Source organism: Bos taurus, chromosome 17 (assembly GCF_002263795.3).
Source record: "Bos taurus isolate L1 Dominette 01449 registration number 42190680 breed Hereford chromosome 17, ARS-UCD2.0, whole genome shotgun sequence".
Taxonomy (NCBI): domain Eukaryota; kingdom Metazoa; phylum Chordata; class Mammalia; order Artiodactyla; family Bovidae; genus Bos; species Bos taurus.
In genome coordinates this window covers 67,172,769-67,191,848 of record NC_037344.1, presented here as the reverse complement: position 1 = coordinate 67,191,848, position 19,080 = coordinate 67,172,769, and the positions used below count along the sequence as shown (strand labels likewise).

At 54.2% G+C, this 19,080-nt stretch overlaps 1 protein-coding gene across 1 annotated transcript in view; it reads left to right on the top strand.

Annotated features, from left to right (window-relative positions):
- MN1 (MN1 proto-oncogene, transcriptional regulator) overlaps window positions 1–18,642 on the top strand; it is a 49,632-nt gene extending 30,990 nt beyond the window's left edge. Inside the window, exon 2 of the mRNA XM_024977803.2 lies at window positions 15,688–18,642. Within this exon, the coding sequence (XP_024833571.1) occupies window positions 15,688–15,869 (182 nt within the window). The 3' untranslated portion in view covers window positions 15,870–18,642. The remainder of the gene's footprint in view (window positions 1–15,687) is intronic.
- The last annotated feature ends 438 nt before the right edge of the window (window positions 18,643–19,080 follow it).

Sequence of the window (19,080 nt, the reverse complement as noted above, 5' to 3'; positions counted from 1 at the left end):
GGCCCCCAAGGTCATCAATTTGTTATACCCCAAGCATGCTGTGAACTTTGGCTAGGTCGTCGGGTGAAAGACTGTTGCTTAGCAACAGTACCTGCCCCCAGGCAGCTGGAAACCACCTCTGCAAGAGCTTTGCTCAGGTGGGTGAGCTCTGTACAGGATGATAAATGCTCTTCCCTTCTGCTCCACTTTGCCTTCCCCAGGGCGCCTGGTTCCCCAGGGCTCAGACTTTGCAGTGGGCAAGGCCTAGCCTGGATCAGATGCCCCCCTCAGGCCATGATGTGAAGGCCACCTTCTTCTCATCCCTTGGCACCCCAGGAAACAGGCAGGCGTTCCCAGACACAGAGTGGGTTGTTGTTGCTCAGTTGTGTCTGACTCTTTGCGACCCCACAGACTGCAGCGCTCCAGGCGTTCCTGTCCTTCACTGTCTCCCGGAGTTTACTCAAACTCATGTCCACTGAGTCTTTGATGTCATCCAATCATCTCGTCCTCTGTCGCCCCCTTCTCCTCCTGCCCTCAGTTTTTCCCAGCATCAGGGTCTTTTCCAGTGAGTCAGCTCTTCACATCAGGTGCCCAGAGTATTGGAGCTTCCACTTCAGCATCAGTCCTTCTAATGAACAGAGTGGATGGGCCAAGACCAAAGGCCAGGTGACAGCCTTTAGGAGACTGAGAATCATTCTTTATTCTTTCCTTCCCTTCTTCTCTCTTCCTTCCTTCCTCTCCCTCTCTTTCCAGTGTGGGACAAAAGCCTTTGGAAAACAACTTCATCCTACCTTGGTCACTCCCTAGCTGTGTGATGTTGGGCAAGTCTCCCTACCTCTCTGAACCTGTTCCTAACGTCCATTAAAAGAATAACATGTGCACACAATGAGCCAAACCCAAGGGCAAACACTGAAAAAAAAGAAAAGAAAAGAAAAGGAATAACAGCCCTGCCCTCCAAAGGTTAACAAGAGGACCCAATACAGAGACATCAAGAAATGCATAGAATGGTGTCTGGGATGTGTGGTTCCTTTCCCTGGAAAAGGAAAAAAAAAGAAATGGTGTTAAAATGTTGGCTGCTGCTGCTGCTGCTAAGTCACTTCAGTCGTGTCCGACTCTGTGTGACCCCATAGACAGCAGCCCACCAGGCTCCCCTGTCCCTGGGATTCTCCAGGCAAGAACACTGGAGTGGGTTGCCATTTCCTTCTCCAGTGCATGAAAGTGAAAAGTGAAAAGTGAAAGTGAAGTCGCTCAGTTGCGTCCGACTCGTAGCGACCCCATGGACTGCAGCCTACCAGGCTCCTCCGTCCATGGGATTTTCCAGGCAAGAGTACTGGAGTGAGGTGTCATTGCCTTCTCCAAAAGTGTTGGCAGTAACCTAATTGATTCCCATGTCCGGTGTGAACTTAAAGCGCATCTCAGAGGTTATTCCAACGGGTCCAGGCTCAGGATCCATAGGCGGGAAGGGTGTCTGGTGGGCGCGTGGGTCAGGAGAGGGGGCCTCCCTGGGCCGTCGTCCTCCGGCAGAAGGAGATTGCTGGCATTTGTCCACTGACCCTTGAGTATTTCTCTCCGTTAAAGCTGCCTGCATCTTGTGCCTTTCTTATACACCAGTGGGGCCTAAAATAAATGGTGAGATTTCTAACTTCCTCTTTGAAGGAAGTCTGTTGACTGGGTTGGGAGTCTGGAGAGTTAAATGGATGCCACCCCTCCATTTCTGGATAGTCTGGAGGGAGTGGTCCTTCTCAGTAGATTTTTGGGGAGGGGCGGTGGGGAGACCTCCTAATGAAGCCTCGCTTCTCTGTCATCAAGGAAACCTTGAAAAGCCCTTATTCAGGTCTGTCTGGAGGCCCAGGTGATGTGATTCGAGTCTTCCTTATTTTAATGATTTGTCTTTTAGAGTTTGTTGCAGTCAGCACATATGGTTTTAGAGTCAACCATGTACCCGGTGCCAGGGCCACAGGGGTAAATCGGAGAGTCAGGACTTCTGATTTCATGGAACTCCCCTTCTGAGGCAGTAGCCCAGAACAGGACAGTTCTGAGAAGTCATGGTTAGCCCCAGATGCTACAGCCTGGTGGGTATTGGAGCCCCCTGAAGGGCTGGGAGAGACCTTCGTGAGTAGGGAGAATGTGGAATTACTACTTAGGTGAAGGAAGCAGGGGTGCAGCAGGAGGGGAGAGCTGGCACGATAGCGTTGCCACACTTGGTGACCGCGTGCTGCAGACGTGACTGACACCTTCTGCGTGGAGGAGGACCGCGTGGCGGCTTAGGCAGGCAGGCCTGGACCCTCTGACTGGGCCACGCTGCTGCCCTGGACCCGCCCTCTCTGGCCTCGGTTTCTCCAGTGCACGGCGCCAGTCAGTCCGGTCTTCCTAGAATCCCGTTCTGCTTTCCCCAGAAGGTCACAGGGACAAGGGTCTGTGACCTCTGCCACAGGAGTTGAGGCACTGAGTCTTAATCCTGCTTCTCCATACCTGAGACATAAACCAGATCCGGAAAAGGCTTCCAAGAGGTGGAGTGTGAGTGTTGTGAAATGCGTCCAGACCAGGGAAAATGTGACAGAAGGAGAGACTGGGGTCGGCTTAGTCACCTAGCCCCCGCCCTTGTGCCTGCCACGTCCCATGCTCCCTGCCTGGAAGGAATGCGGTGGCCCCCACCTGGCAGGTCAACCCCAGAGGCAGGCCCTGTGAGAATGCTCAGGGCCAAGCCAGTCCCCTCCATCACTCCGAGGCAGAGATTGGCTAAAATTTCCCATCTGCCTGTAGCACAATGTGAAGTGGGGAACACACACTTGGGTGGCTTCTTTAAGAAGCCAGGGTCACCAGGTCACGGGTCACAGGGTCGCAGGCCTGGCAGCGGGGACTCCTGATACGTACCATGGGGATGGCAGCCCAGAGAGGGCCAGTGATGCCCCTGAAGTCACACAGCCGGCTTCCTGGAGTAGGGGAGGAGAGCCCAGCAAGCAGGGAAAAGCAGGTCGGGGTTTGTTTTTAGTAGACACACCTCTTCCCAGGAAGCCAAGACTGGACCTGCTGGAACCCCTGGGAGGTGGGCCTGCCAGACAGGCACCCCAGGAGCTTTGGTCCCTGTTGTTTGGATGGGAGTGAAGAACGACCAGCCAGCTTCTCCCAGGCCCTGACCAGCTTCCACCGCTCTACCCGCCTCCCTCCCCGGGCCGAGCAGATGCCCCGGGGTGGCTGAAGGGCTACAGATGCGGGTTCAGGTTCTAGCTCTCCACTGTCTAGCGGTGTGACCTAGGTCCTCATGGGGCTGTCATGGAGACCAAAGGGATCGGCCAGAGAGAAGGTCCCGGCCCAGCCCCGGGGTGGAAGCTCTGCCGACCAGAGCCCGCCCAGCCTGTCACCGACCTCTTTGCCCATCCCTCAGTCCTTCCCCGAGTCAAGGCTGAGCTGAGAAGGGTCCTCGGGGGGCCGTGAGTGCTGGGTGGCTGCCCGTCGCCTCCGGTGCCTGCCTTTCTCCTCTCTGATTGCATTCGTGGATGCTCTTGAGAATGTCTTTCTCAGAAAAAGAAAGAAATCTCTTTTTCTCTGGTCTAGATTTTTTTTTTTTAATTAGAGGATAATTGCTTTACAGTATTGTGTTGGTTTCTGCCATACAACAGCCATGAATGGACCATGTATGAACCATGTGTGAATCAGCCATGAATATACACATGTCCCCTCCCTCTCGAACCTCCCTCCCACCCCCCACCGCATTCCATCTTTCTAAGTTGCCACAGAGCGCTGGGTTGAGCTCCCTGTGCTATACAGCAACTTCCCACAAGAATTTTTTTTTAACAACAGCCCCTGTCCCCTACAAGCAGCATTTTTACTGTCTCTTTAATTTTTAAATCAGTTTCTTCCATGGCCAGAGAAGGTAAACCAGGACCACATGAATGGGGAGGACATTTCTGATTCCCTACGGGTCACCATATGTGTTTTCACAGATCAGTAGTGTTATTGGCACACAAATACCTTTCTTGGGAGCATGTATTGAGCACCTACTGGCTGTTCCTTCCCACTTGTGTGAACCTGGACAAGTGATATCACCCCTCTAAGCCTTCAAGGATTGGCAAACTTTCTCTGTAAAGGGCCTGATGGTAAATATTTTAGGTTTGTGGGTTGTACAACCTCTGTCACAATGACTCAGCTCTGACACTATAGCATGAACGCATCTATGGACAAAATGTAGACATTTGCGCATTACTATGTGCACATAAAACTTTATTTATAAAAACGGACAGTGGGCCGGACTCACCCCAGGGGTTGTAATATGCTAACGCTGGCTGGTTCTTCATCTGTGCAATGGGCTAAGAGAATAGAAGCTGCCCTCCAGGGTTCCGCTGAGGAAGGAGTCAGTTTAAAAGAACAAACACACGATAGGTGCCAACTAGCTCTTGTCTGTGAGTTGATTCTATCAAAGGTCAGTCACCCAGCAGCACTGCCCTGTTGGTATAGGCTCTCATTTCACAGATGGGGAAACCGCGAAGCAGAGGGATCAGGTAGCTTGCCCTCAACCCTTCTGTTCGTCAGTGGATAACCCGGGGTGCAGTTCTGCCACTTTGTGCCTCAGTTTCCCCACCTGTATCCTCAGAGAGGACTCAGTGATGTAAAAGCACAGGCACAATGGCCACGTCCATTGTGCCGAGGGGATGTGAGAGGTGGAGTCTCGTGGAGCCCACCAGCTGAGGCATGGCAGGGCTGGGAGTAGGACCGGAGCTGGGTTCCTTGGGGACTTGGGTTACAGGTGTCTGACTCAGAAGACGCCGGGGAGGAATGGCAGGTCCAATTGGACCGGCGCTCTCTCAGAGTATCGTTCTCATGGGGCTGCCATCCGATCCCCATGCTTGCTTAGAGTTGGGGATCAAGGGACCTCGTCTCCAACGAGGGGAAGAGTTTCTTAGTCGGGTGTCCTGTGTCAGGGCTGGGATGGAGAAGGTGCAAGCCTCTTATTAATTCTGACAGATTCCCAAAGTTCCTCCCCTGTGTGGAAACCTTCCTCGGGTCTCCTTTGTAGGAACAAAGCCAGGCTCCTCTCTCGGAGTCTCCAGTCCTCCACAACTGAGTCCAGTTGAGCTTTGCAGCCTCCTCTTCCTCTGTGTCCCCCAGGCCCTAAACTGGGGTCCCCAGGCTGACCTCTTACTCTTCTGAACCCATCACAGTGGGGTTGGAGCTCCCCTCTTGCTTCCCTTCAGGCAGAACTTTATGCTCATCCTCAAGCCCCCCTAGCGTGTCCCTGCTCTGCAAAGTCTTGCCGGGTCCCTACCCGTTCCCCAGGGATTGTCTCTGTTCTGTAGTTACGTGTTTTCCAGCACATCTCCGGGGGCTCTCTGAGCCCAGCACCCAGCACACAGCCAGGAACATGCATTTGCTTGTGATGTTTTAGCTTGTCATCATGTCGTTATCACCGTCTCAAGGACTCCCTCTTACTGGCTGCCCCCGGCCCGGTTTGGGGAAATGATCGTGGTAACCAGATATGGAGCATATCCTGGGTACCAGGAATTTCATCCCCTCTCTGCAAGGCAGCAACAACCAGACTCAGTTTTTAGGTGAGGAAGACTGTTTTTAGGAGACTTGGGGAGTCAAGGCAGCTGATCATGGGCCACACAGCCCGGCACTGACAGGTTTGGTGTTTGAACCAACCTATCTCCAAAGGGCATGACTGTCCTTTGACTGACCCCCAAGCAGAGCCCTCTTGCGGGACACAGCAGCGCTATGGGAAGTTTCCTGGCCATGCGGGCCGCTTGCTGCCCTGCTGACCCAACTCGGGAAGATCTCAGAGCTTCTCCAGTGGGTGGATGACCAGGGCAGAGGACCCCAAGATCCTCCACCCAAAGCATCTGCGTTTTAAAAGCTTATTTTTAAAATTGAGACCTGTCACTGGATCTGATTTCTCTTCCCATTGGCTGACAGCGTTTTGGTTCTAATTCTTTAGAAACATGGGTGTAGATTTGTCTTGTTTTCTAAAGATAATGGTTGAATGGCTCACCACACACCGGACAGAGTGGGGGAGCCCATCGAGGTGTCGGCCCTGGTGTTATGCTGCCCCCAGTGTACGGGTGGAACACTGGGGCTCAGAGACGGACAGTGTCCTGCCCCAGGGGCACACAGCACTGGGCCCAGTGTCATGGGGAGGGGGGTGAATTGTGGGTGAGAAGGTAAGAAAACAGTGGGAAGGGCTGTGTTGGAGACAGGGCTGGAGTGAATCTCCAGTGTGATGATCACAGTGAAGAAGTGAAGTGAAAGTCGCTCAGGCGTATCCGACTCTTTGCGACCCCACGGACTTTACAGTCTGTGGAATTCTCCAGGCCAGAATACTGGAGTGGGTTGCCTTTTCCTTCTCCAGGGGATCTTCCCAACCCAGGGATTGAACCCAGGTCTCCCGCATTGCAGGAGGATTCTTTATCAGCTGAGCCACAAGGGGAATAATCATAGAAATACTAACAGCAGCTACTATTCCTTGGGCACCCTTGGTGTGTGGCAGTGTTTGAAGTACTTTGGTCGTTATTATCACTGGGCTCTCCCAACAGCCCTATGAGAAGAATACCGTCTCCCGCCCCATTCCACGGATGATGAAACTGAGGCAGGGAGATGTGAACATTTCCAAAGACAGCCCTGAAGCCCAGCACTCTGCATGGGCTATGCACAAGCAGCCTTGGTGTGCCCCTTGTGGATGCTGTCGGAAGGAAGGTGCAGGCTGAGGGGTGGGCTCAGCGCCCCCCCGGCCTGTCATGTCTCGGCAGCTGGCAGGCTGGGAGAGGCCCAGGGGTGCACAGGGCTACATCCGTCACAGGTCACTGGCCACGTGGCCGCAGGCGCCAGGAGGAGGAACCCGGAGGAGATGCCCAGGCTGGGGAGAGGGCTCTGGGGCTCACACACCGCCCTGGTGCCCCCTCCTTTGGGGCTGGGGAGGGTCCCCGGAATCCAGCCCCCCACCCCAGTCCCAGCCCCCGCCCCCCGCCAGCTCTCAGCAGCCTGGTCCCAGCGATGGCCTCTCTGCTTCGCCTCAGTGGAGCCCTCGGCCAGTTCTCAATCTAAATGACAGCTGCCCTCAGCCAAGTCAACTCCAATTAATTTCCGAAGGCTTCCAGGGGCCTGGCTGAGCCTCTCCCCAGACAGAGCTGCCCCAGTGGCTGGAGCAAGGCCCCTTCCTCACACTCGTGGGGCCTCCCGATTGTTGGTAGGGGGCCCTTCCTTCCTCTTCAGGAGCCCCCCATGCGGGGCCATGTCCTGCCTGTCCCCCCAGTCCAAAGGGGCTAATGTGGAAACGCATGGTCAGCATCCATGGAGAAGTCACTGAATGGGGTCTCGGGTTTTGTCCTGGGCTGCTGTATCACCAGGGGTGGTTCTTAGTCCGTCTGCGTGCTTTCAGGGTCCTCTCCTTGGAAGGGGGAGCGTTGATCCAGAGAGAGAGAATGGAAGGGAGGGAGGGGGCAGAGGAGACGAGGACGAGGGAGGAAGGCGTGGATGAGAGAAAGGGACTGAGAAGGAGCGGGGTGGGAACGAGAATGATGGAGACGGAGAGGCTGTCCCCGCCCTTTGGCTGGGACATCTTGCTTTCTCCTGTGACTCTGGCATCAGACAGGCCTGAGAGTGGCCTTGGCTCTGCCGCAGGCCAGCTGTGTGATTGTGAGCCAGTGACGTTCCCTCTCTGAACCTCAGCTTCCTCCCCCGTAAAATGCCTCCTCTCCCTGGGTGTTGGGTTGGTCCAGTGAGATTGGCCCGAGGCCCAGTCCCATACAGAGCCCGAGGTCAGCGTATGTCAGGGTGTCCCTTGCTTTCAGAGGGCACCTATCTCACCTTCTTGCCTTCACTGAATGTAAAATCTGACCACCCCAAAGGAACAGAAAGATCTGAGGGCTTGTACATCTACTCAGTTCAGTTCAGTCGCTCACTCTTTGCGACCCCATGGACTGTAGCATGCCAGGCTTCCCTGTCCATCACCAACTCCCAGAGTTTGCTCAAACTCATGTCCATTGAGTCAGTGATGCCATCCAACCATCTCATCCTCTGTCGTCCCCTTCTCGTCCTGCCTTCAATCTTTCCCAGCATCAGGGGTTTTTGCAGTGAGTCCGTTCTTCACATCAGGTGGCCAAAGTATTGGAGCTTCACCTTTAGCATCAGACCTGCCAATGAATATTCAGGACTGATTTCCTTTATGATTGATTGGTTGGATCTCCTTGCAGTCCAAGGGACTCTCAAGAGTCTTCTTCGACACCACAGTTCAAAAGCATCAATTCTTCAGTGCTCAGCTTTCTTTATAGTCCAACTCTCACATCCATGCACGACTACTGGAAAAACCATAGCTTTGACTAGACGGACCTTTGTTGGCAAAGTAACGTCTCTGCTTTTAAATATGCTGTCTAGTACGTCTACTCACCACTATCCATTTCTGAGTGTACCAGATAGGCCCAGAGAGTTGCCCAGGATCACACAGCACGCAGGGTGTCCCTTGCTTTCGGAGGGCACCTACCTCATCCTCCTGCCTTCATTGAATGTGAATAATTCATTTAAATATTTCACGAATCTTTATCAGGTGCTTACTGCGTGCCAGCCCCCAGGGAGACCATGGGGAGCCTGTTGGGTGTGTTGGCTTTGGGGGGTCTCTGTCCAGGCCAGGCTTCTCTGAACTTTACTGGTGGGAATGTTACCCCTTCTACAAATGGGAAAGCGGAGGCTGGGGAAAGTGCCAGGGGCTGAGATGCAGACATCAGGTCCTCTGATTCCCAAATCTCCCCATGATGTTTTCCATCTTTGGTGACCTATTGATAAGGGGCCGGGAATTCAGGATTCCCTCTCTGCCAGGGGAGGTGTGTCGCCAGTTCACTGTAGCTGGTGGGGCGGTCGCTGGTGGCGTCATTCCTGTTATTGTGGCTGGTGGCAGGGGTGCCATTTGCAAGCGGGGGGAGTTGGGGACACATCACCATGAGGCTGACAAGCCAGGTCGATGGTAGGAGTCAGCAGAGGTGAGGAGCGCGGTGGGGGAGAGGGGGTGTTCAAGGCAAAAGAAACATCAGGAGCAGCGGGGTGGAGGTGGGAAGGATCAGGCTTCTCTGAGAGGCTTTATAGCTGAGATGAGGCTAGAGGCCCAAGAAAGCAGCAGGCGAGGTCATGGGACGCTGGAGATTTTATCTTGGGGGCACTGGGGAGGCATGGAAGGTTTCAGCAGGAGGGGAGGGGCTGTTCTGTTTGGTGTTCTAGAGTTTCTCACCTGACTCTCAGGGAAGAGGGGTGTGTGTGCCAGTGTGGAAGCAGATAGAGTGGCAAGGTGGTCCCTGCAGGCAGGTGTGGGGGGCCTGGACCGGGGTGGGAGCAGCAGGGCGGGAGAGAAGTGGATGGTGAAGTTTGAAGGCAGCCCTTCCTTCCCTGATGCTGGACTTTAAGCTTGGGGAAGACTGATGCCCAGCAGTAGCCTGGGTGCAATGGCCTGGCCTTTAGGACTAGAAGCTAGGAGCGTCTTTGGGGGGACATGGATGTGTCTAGGGGCCCTAAGGGACTCCCAGGCTTCAGGACAGAGATGCTGAGAACAGGTGGCTCAGCAGCTCAGCCCTGTGCCTTCCTGGCCTGCCGGCTCTGCTTCAAGGCCCAGCGGCCCAGTCCCTAGCTGAGTGGCAGCTGTCACAGACACCAGCATCTCCCCCTCACCCACCCGCCCCCCCCCCCCCCCCCCCCGTCCCTTCCAGGTCCAAATAAAGGAAAAACCAAAATACATTTCCCTTTGTCGGAATCCGGCGAGGGTGAGCTGGTGAGCCGCGCGAGTCATTCGCTATTGTGTTCTGGGGCCCACACTGCTCCTTACATAAGCTTCGAGTTAAAAATACGCATGGAATTCTAATTCGCCTCTCTGCCTGGGATTGTACCCTGGAGGGGCACCCCCAACCCCCAGCCTCTGGCGGGCAGGGGGCAGGGCAGGCCCCTGGCCCCCAAGGAGACAGAGAAACTGCCCCACGGCACAGGGCCGGCGCCTGGCCACACTAGCTCTTCCTGCCTCCAAAGCCCCGGGCTGTTGAAGTGTCGTGAGTATTATAAAAATCCTAAATGGCAACCCACTCCAGTAGTCTTGCCTGGAGAATCCCAGGGACGGGGGAGCCTGGTGGGCTGCAGTCCATGGGGTCGCACAGAGTCGGACACGACTGAAGCGACTTAGCAGTAGCAGCAGCAGCAAGAGCAGCTAACCTTTTCTGAGGGTGCATCATGTGCTAAAGTCTTCACCTGTGGGATTGCACTTTATCCTCCTCCAAGCCCCTGAATAGTTTCCCATTTTACAGCCCAGGTTAACACCTTGCTTAGGCCACACTCTGAATTAGCATCCGGGGGGGCCCTGACCCGGGTGCTATCTGGAGCCCACCCTTGACCCCCATAATCTGGCCTTCCTTCTGGGGACGGGGTGCTGAAGAACAGAAGATGACCAGTCAAAAGCCCCCTCTTTGAGGGTTCAAGAACAAAGTGGTGGCCGTGGGTACCGCCGAGGCAGCACTTAAGCTGCTATGGGAGGGGTTGGGGGGTGGCGGTGGGAGGTGGGTGGTAACTACCACCCCACAGAGTTCTGGATGCCTGAGCACATGGCTGACCCAGACTGGAACCCATTCCTGAGGATAGTGAGTGCAGAGCAAAGCAGTGACAAGGCCTGCTTTGCTGACGTTAAAAAAAGAAACACCCATCACCTTCCATGGGCGGCACCTCAGGAAGTGAAATTAACAACGAGACGTCCCCAGGTAAAGATAGGAGCGTCTTTTCCCTTCTCCCTTTCACCCCAGCCTTGGCTGGCCAGCCCAAGGGTCACCCAGCCGTCCCCGTTAGCGCTCTGACCAGCCGTCCCGGCCCTGCCGGTCCCTGCAGGGCTGGTCCACAGCCACACAGGGCAGTCCTCCCGGCGATGGCGTGAGCGCTGTGTGCTAAGCACTTTACATGGATCGTTTCACTTAATCCTCGTCCCTGCCTCCGTGACGGCCAGTCCTATTATTTCCCCCATTTCCTGGGACTGAGGTTCTGAGAGATGAAGGGGTGATGTGCCCGAAGGTCCCACGTTCCACAGTCGGCAGGCCGCGATGGTTGCTGAACCCACCGGAGGAATGGAATTCCATCCATTATTCACACGGTCACTTTCTGGGCAACGGCTCAAGGTTCTCTCCTTCTTCCCTTTGTGGAATTTACGGGATAGGGAAGCGCTGAAGACAAAATCCGACGTGGCCTTGTGTCGGCATCAGGGCGAGCCCGAAGCAGCTGGTAGGGTGATACCAGGTCGGTGGCGTTTAGGGAGGGGTGGCTGAGAAGGGGCTGGATAGTTCAGCCAGGGCTTGTGCACAGGGGGAAGTGGCGGGGAGAGCCTTTAGGGAGAGGAGAAGCGAGGCGTCCCAGCTTCAGGCCCTGCCCTGTGCCTGCGGACTCAGGTGGTACCTTCCGGCCACTAGAGTGCCTGTGTGCTCGCTTAGTCATGTCTGACTTTGCGACCCCATGGGCTGTGTCTCACCAGGCTCCTCTGCCCATGGGATTTTCCAGGCAAGAATACTGGAGTGGGTTGCCGTTTCCTCCTCCAGTGGATCTTCCCTACCTGGGTATCTAACCCATGTCTCTTGTGTCTCTTGCGTTGGCTAGGCAGATCCTTAACCACTGCACCACTTGGGAAGCCTGGCCGATTGGGGGATGACCTTAAAAACTGCCCCTCGGGCCTTCTTTGCTGGGCAGGCACGCCATCCTGTCCTGTGAGCAGGAAGCCCCTCATCTCAGCCCCTGTGGCTGCCTGGGCTGAGGCACCTTGTGGTTATAATTTTGAGTCGATGCCACCCTTGGCCTCAGGAACTGACCCCCACAGGCAGGGCGTCATCAGCTCTTTCTCTTTTATAAAAAAATTTTTTAGTCAGTTCCCCCCACACACATAATTTTATTTAGTCAGTTTTGTTTGTGCTGGGTCTTCGCTGCTGTGTGGGCTTTTCTCTGGCTGCAGCTAGCGGGGGGGTTTTCTGGTGGCGGCGCGCAGGCCTCTCGTGGTGGTGGCTTCTCTTGCGGAGCGCAGATTCTGGGCTCTCAGGCTTCGGTGGTTGCGGCTCCTGAGCTCTAGGGCACAGGCTCAGTAGTGTGCGCGGACTTAGTTGCTCCGCAGCATGTGGGACCTTCCTGGACCAAGGATCGAACCCATGTCTCCTGCATTGGCAGGTGGATTCCTTACCACTGAGCCACCAGGGAAGCCCAGCTCTTTGTCTTGCCTGGCCTCCTCCAGCAGCCTAGAGCCACGCCCATGGGAATCGCGCCCCCCTCCCCTAAGCTATATAGATGAGGAAACTGAGGCCATGCAGGAGGGGGCCAGTGGCCCAGGTTGGAGGATCTGGGGTTCCATCTCAGCCCGACCCTTCCAGGAAGCCCATTCTGAAAGGAGAGGGCAGGTCGAAGAGCTGGCGACCTGGCCTCGGGTGAGCCCTGGGCAGCTCCTTGTCCCTTGGGGCCTCAGTCTTCCCATCTGTCAAATAGGGCTGAAAGTCCCTTCACAGTCAGCATGCCGGGGGCCCAGCTGAGCTGAACAGGCCAGACCCGCCCCTCCCCCATGCCGCCACAGTCTGATGGGGGAGGCCGACAGCCAACAAGGGAGATCAGGACAACACCCAGCGGGTTCTGTGGTGTCTGCCAGTGCCGGGCGCTGAGTAACCCCAGGGTCTCTCCCAACCCTGGGAGCTGGGCGAGGGGGGCGGCTTTTATCTCTGGGTCCTAGCGTGGGGGCTGGCCCGTCTGCTGCTCCCGAGGAGGGTGGACGGAAGGCCCCTCCCCGCCCCGGGCCAGGGCAGGCCCTGACTTGAGGCGGCTCCTGCAGGGCTGATTTATCGGCAGCCCAGGGGAGCTGCGGTCCGAGGGCATGTTGGGTCCCCCCAGCTGGAATGGACCCAGCGGGAGGATGAGTTTGGTCATGCTTGGGTTGTTGAGAACCGAAGAGTCATATTCTCTGCTAGAAACGTTTCCCGTGGATGCCAGACTCGCTCGCTTGTCCCAGGCAGAGGGGCCAGGAGACCTCCTCCCATGCCCATGCCCTGTGATGCCAGGCAAGCCCCTCACCCTCTCTGAGCCCCAGGTGCCCCCTCTCAAGTGGGGAGAAGGGTCCCCCCACTGCTGGGTTTGCTGGGGGATGGCATTAGATAATACACGGACGTGTTCAGCTGTGTGCCTGCCACGCCCTCATTAAATCCACCCCAAGTAAGAAGAGCAGCTGTCTCTGGTTTTGGCGCATGGCGTGCATTTGAGTTGTCTGTTATCTTGGGAAGAGAGCATCTTTAGGAAACATGGCCATTTGGGGCAATCTGGAACCATCGCTGAGCAAACCCAGCTCCTGTGAGAGTCTTGGCCCTCCTGTGTCTGTCTTTCTGGCGAATCAGCCGCAGAGCCAGGAAGCCGGGTGTTCGGAGCTCACGTCTGGGTCTTGTCTGTCTTTAGCTGTTGAAAATTTTGGCAGGGATCTCCGTTTCCTACCTGTAAAATGGGCACAAGCTTTGCTGTGTTGGCTCCTTGAAATAATGTATAAAGTGAAATAAGGAACCCCTTTCAGAATTTCTCTTTCTCCACCCTCTGATAGATGCTACTTCTTCTCCCAAATCTAAATCTTGCAATGCTCAGAACAAAATACCCCCAACGGTGTTAAGCAGCAGGGTGTCACTGGAAGCAAGGCAAGCGTGGGCTCAGAGTGGAGATGTGAGGGCTGTGCATCAGCGTGGCTGGAATCCAGGGCCTGCTGGGGGCAAGGGGACCCCGAATCTGACGTCGCTAGCTTCCTGGGGTCACAGCATCACAGTTCTAACTGACGTTGAAACCTTAGGCTCAGCTTCCCTGCCCACGAAATGGGCAAAGACTCCCATTTCATGGTCAGGGACACGCCCAGCTGGCTAGTCTGAAGGAGGGGACCAGGCTTGAAGGCTTCTAGATGCTCGCAAGGGCTGCCTCTCCAACCCCAGACATGAATGACAGTCTCAGCAGCCCTGCCTGGGAATATGTCTGCGTGCCAGGACACCTGTGACAAGACCCCAAGGGAGGCAGCATCACCCTCACTTTACCAGTGAACAGAACTGAGGGTCAGAGAGGGAAAAGTGTCAGACCCTGTGCACACAGCAGTGGGGCTGGGATTCAGGCTGCAGTCTCTGACTCCAAAGTGACTGGGCTCTGACGCTGTTTTCCCAGCCTCACTGTCAGATGCAGAAGGAGGAGGATGAACAAGAGAGTGCCTTGTTTCCTGCTGGAATTTGCAGGCTCACCACCATGCCTGGCACATAGTAGGGTGGCAGTGAAGTCTTCGTAGTTGAATGAAGGAAAGAAGAGGGAGAGAATCTTCCCTCCCAGCCCCAGCTCCTCCCAAGAACGCAGGTTCCCAAGCGGGATGTCTTTGGGGCTTCGGGGTGGGGACCCCAAACCCAGTTAGTCACGCCTGGCCTTGGCTGCCTGGGCCCGTCCCTTTGGGAGGATTGTTCTCTGCAGGCCATGGCTCAGCTCTCGGGGGAAGCCTGCCCCCCTCCACCCCCCCAGATCCCAGAGGGCGGGATGGGTGGGGTGACTCCTGCCTGGCGCAGGGCCCAGGCTGGGCCTGCGTAGTGTGCTGAGGAGGGCAGGCCGGTCATGGAGTTCAGTATCTGGGTGTGCTCCCTCGGCCGGAGCTGGGCCCCCACCCCCAAGGCCTGCTCTTCTCACTTTTGCTGAGTCAGAAGTTCACTATCCGTCTATCTTCAAACCCCACTCTGCTCCTGGCTGGCTGTGTGACCTTGGGCAGGTCACCTTGCCTCTCTGAGAGTCAGACTCTGAAAATGGAACAATGAGACTAATCATGATTTAATAGGCCTCAGAACAGAACTGTGGGTCACTGGGCAACAGTAAATTAGAAGTCCTCTGAACTGACTGTTCTCTTCCTTCCCTGTCCTAGGACTCCCAATTCCTGTTGTCTTCTAATATAGTTTATACTAGGTGTGAATGGTTGTCAAATTTCTTTCCCCTCAAAGATGTCTAATCAAAGCATGGCTATGGTCTATGCTGTTTCTGGTGCTGTATGACTGAATGAGAAGGAAATTGAGGGCATTTTCATTGCGGGTGTAGGAGAGGAGTGGACTCCTTTACCTCTATCACTGAAAGTTCTTTCATGCAGCAGCTGGGGATGGGCAAAGGCATTGATGTCGCTGGAGAGTCCACACTCTTAGTCTCTACTGCTCTGAGCAGTTTGGTACTTCATGAGGGGGTTCCCAGCACATAGCAGCCCCTTAGCAAATGTCTGTGTAGCGGATGACAAGAGAATGGGTTATATTCTAGACCTGAATGATCCTCCCCACTCTTATTTAATTCATTGCATCTGATGAACTCCTACATATCCCTCAATACTCAGTTGAGATATGCCTCCTCCAAGAAGCCTTCCTAACTTACTTCAGGAGCAGTTAATATTGTGGGAACTCTAGTCCATCAGAGATGGGCAAACTCTGAGTTTATCCTGCCTAACTCTTCTATTTTCCAAGGTGGTGGAGAAAAACAGACCCAAGAGGGAGGGGTCTTCCCTTGGCTAAAGTGTGACGGCCCAAGTCAAAGGCAACAGCATGAGGGTTCAAACCAAGCGACTTTAGATCTCCTTGGGCTGTCTTTAGGCACAAAAAAAGGGCCTGGACTTGTCCTGTCCTCCTGCCTCTGCCACTCTGTCCCCATCAGGGCCTCTTGCAGAGTCAAGCAAGCAGCTAACGTTCTGTCTTCCTTCTTTCTCTGCAGCCCATGACCTCCCTGCGAACAAGGCCTCGGCACCCCAGCCCGGCAGCCATTTGCAGTGCCTGTCTGTCCACTGCACAGACGACGTGGGTGATGCCAAGGCCCGAGCCTCTGTGCCCACCTGGCGGTCCCTGCACTCCGACATTTCCAACAGATTCGGGACATTCGTGGCCGCCCTGACTTGAAGTGAAAAGAAATACCCCCTCCCCCAACCAGGCCCTCCCTTCCCCCTTTCTCTCTCCTCTCCCCCCTTCACCTGACCCCACCCCTACCTGCCCCCACCACGTGAATTCGAAAGGGCCACTGTTGCTGAGTGGGTGATTTCTTTTTTTCTAGGTTGGTACCTGCTTAGTGGCATATGGACCGGAAGGGGTTAATTTAAAGGGGGAAAAAAAAAAAACCTCAAAAATTTTTTTTTAAAAAAGAAACTCTGTCTGCCACGGTATGTTACCAGTGTTAACCCTTCTGCAGTTAGCAAACTTTTGCTGAAGCATTTTCTTCCTGCTAGATAATTCCCATTTTTTTTTCTGTAATCTTGGCATACGTTTTTTTAGATGACCTCTTTCCTTGTTTTATTTTCGTGCTGCTGTATGTCCAAGTATTGTTATTTCATAATAAGACAAGAGTTGCTTTCCTTTTTAATTCTCTTTTAGTCTTGTTCCTCTCTACCTCCTTTTTTTTTTTTTTCCTTTTTCCTTTTGCTTTGTTCACTGCTTATTAAAATGGAAATCCTGGAGAATAGTAGTTCTGGAATATTGCCGGGTGAGAGTCAAATTGTCATCACAATATTATATATTGACACCCAACTGTCATCAGTCAGGCAGGAGCCAAACAATTAATGCCCCCCTTAGGTATTCCGCCTGAGATTTTGTTTTGTCTGTTCCCTAAGAAAATAGACATATATATTTTCATTCCTACAAGCACACGCTCAGCCTTCAGCTCCATTCTCTCTTTTGCTGGGAGCTGCCTTTCACTGCGATGGAGGTGATGACGTGTCCAGCCTGCTTCTGTGGGAAGCAGTTGGAATATTCGACTGTGGTGTTTTCTCTCCTTTTCTGGGCCTCTGCACCAACGCCCAGGCCCTGAATTTTCACGCTGTGCGGAGCATCCCTGGTCCGCACGGGGATGGTAGCAGGCTCCCACTCTGCTCTGGGCCAGGTCGGCTGGGTCTGGGGTGTTGGAGCTGAAGGGTCAGGTCTCAGCCTTGACTTTTCCCGACGTCTGTGGCCAACCAGGCATCGGGGCCAGAAGGAGTGGTTCCTGGGTCATCCCCCACTTCTCCCCGTTCTGGGCCGCCCCCGCATCCCTGGGAGGGCCCAGCACTTTTTGGAGGAGCTGGTTGAGTAAAGGAGCCCCCAGGCTCTCTTGGCCAAGCCCCCTTCCTGCCTCCCAGCCTGTGTGTCTTCTTTGGAGGAGTTTGCAGATTCCCGAGGGCTAGAGAGGAGAGAAAGGGACTGCAACAAGTGACTTTGATTCTTGGCCTTTTTCTTTTTTTAAAACCCCAGAATCCCCTCTCCCGCTTTTGGTGTAATCTTAGCCTGCTGCAAAACCAGAGCCATGTCCTGAGCATCTCCTGAAGGAATGACTTCTTTGAGCAGAGGTGAAGGAGCGGCTGGGTGAGCAGGGACCCAGCTGAGGCCTCTTACCCGGTGCTCCCAGAGCAGCCGTCAGTGGAGGCCCGGCGCGGGCAGGGGAGGCTTTCTTTGGGTGCTGCTGATGACCGCAAAGGGCTTGTGTGATTCACGGGGGTGGTGGGGGTGGCCCAGATTCCAGGGTGGGCCAGCCAAGGAGTGACTGACACCACGTCACCCAAATCTGTAACTCTTCTGCTCAATTTCAATTTCTGAGCATCTTACTAAATGCTCCATTTTGAGCTTCACGCCCCCTCCATCCTTCCCCCTACCCCTGCCCCATGTCCCCAGAGTTTTCAGACCCGGCTTTTTTTTTTTTAAGCAAGTGACCTGAAGGCTTTGCGCTCACCATACAACACCCACATTGTTTATTTCAAAGAACTTTTTAGCAAAGGGAGAAGAGCATCCAGAAAAATCTGGCTCTTTCCACTTCCCTCTCCTCGTCTTTCCTCCTGCTGGCCCTTTTGGCTCGGGGTCTGAGTCTGGACCGTCTGAAGTTCCTGCATGGGCAGTTTGACCTGGGTTGGCCCCGGCCCCTGCAGAAGGCAGGCAGGAGCAGCTGGTGTGGACTGATCAAAGAGAAGAAGGTGGGAGCTCACCCAGTGAAGGAGAGAAAGGGGCAGGGAACCTCCCCTCCTGCAGTGGGCTGCGGGAGGGCCAGCCATGGTCCGAGCGAAACTCCACGCCCCCTCTGATTCCGCAATGTACAGCTGTTTGAGAGCTTCATCCTTTTATTTCTTAAACAGGAATGATTTCTCCTTAATTGCTTAAGGCCGGGGAGCCAAGTGTCTTGACTTCTGTCTTTGACTTTCCCTGCGTTGAGGCCATCAGCTCATGGTCCTGGCAACCTCGGAAACCCCTGAAGTTTTCAACTTTCTCGCTCCCCACGACCCCAGAATGGAACAGCTTTAAAAATAGCCTTAAGCAAAAGGATGTTATTTCACTAGATTTGGTTTAATGGAAAGAATAAAAGTAAATTAAAAACACACCCAACCCACGAGACTCCACAAACACTGGTAATCGGTACTGCATAGCAAAACTCTTCGGGAAAGAATATGAAAACGTTATTGCACATGTAAAATATGGAAACTTAACTCTGCTGTGTGTTAGGCAATCCTGTAATCTTTTTTGACTCTTAAAAGAAATTCATTTCTGAAATGCTTGGTTGGAAGACTGTGACAATAGCTCATGAAATTGAGTGTTATTTTTTTCTTTCTTTTTTTAAAAAAATATGTAAAGTGCAGTCTTCTGTATTCATGCATATTGTATATACCTGTATATGTTTTCCTGAGCAGCTAAATAACAATAAATATGACGTTAATGGTGACTGTGGTACATTTGTGGGCGGGGCTTGCCTTATTTTTCCCCATCCCCTCCCCTTTTACCTGGTCATTGTTTTACTCAGTTGTGTCCCACTCTTTTTTTTTGGGGGGGGGACCCCATGGATTGTAGCCTGCCAGGCTCCTCTGTCCAGGCATGGAATTCTCCAGGCAAGAATTCTGGAATGGGTTGCTATTCTCTTCTCCAGGGGAACTTCCTGACCCAGGGATCAAACCCAGGTTTCCTGCACTGCAGGCAGATTCTTTACCATCTGAGTCACCAGGGAAGCCCATGGAGGATGGGAATGTGGGTCTGGATGCTGTAGTGTGTGTGTGTGTGTGTGTGTGTGTGTGTGTGTGCGCACGCACGTGTGCATTGATGCTGTTCTAAGTTGGGTCAACTCAGACCCTCTCTCTGTGGCAGAGGAGGCCCACGTGTGCATTGA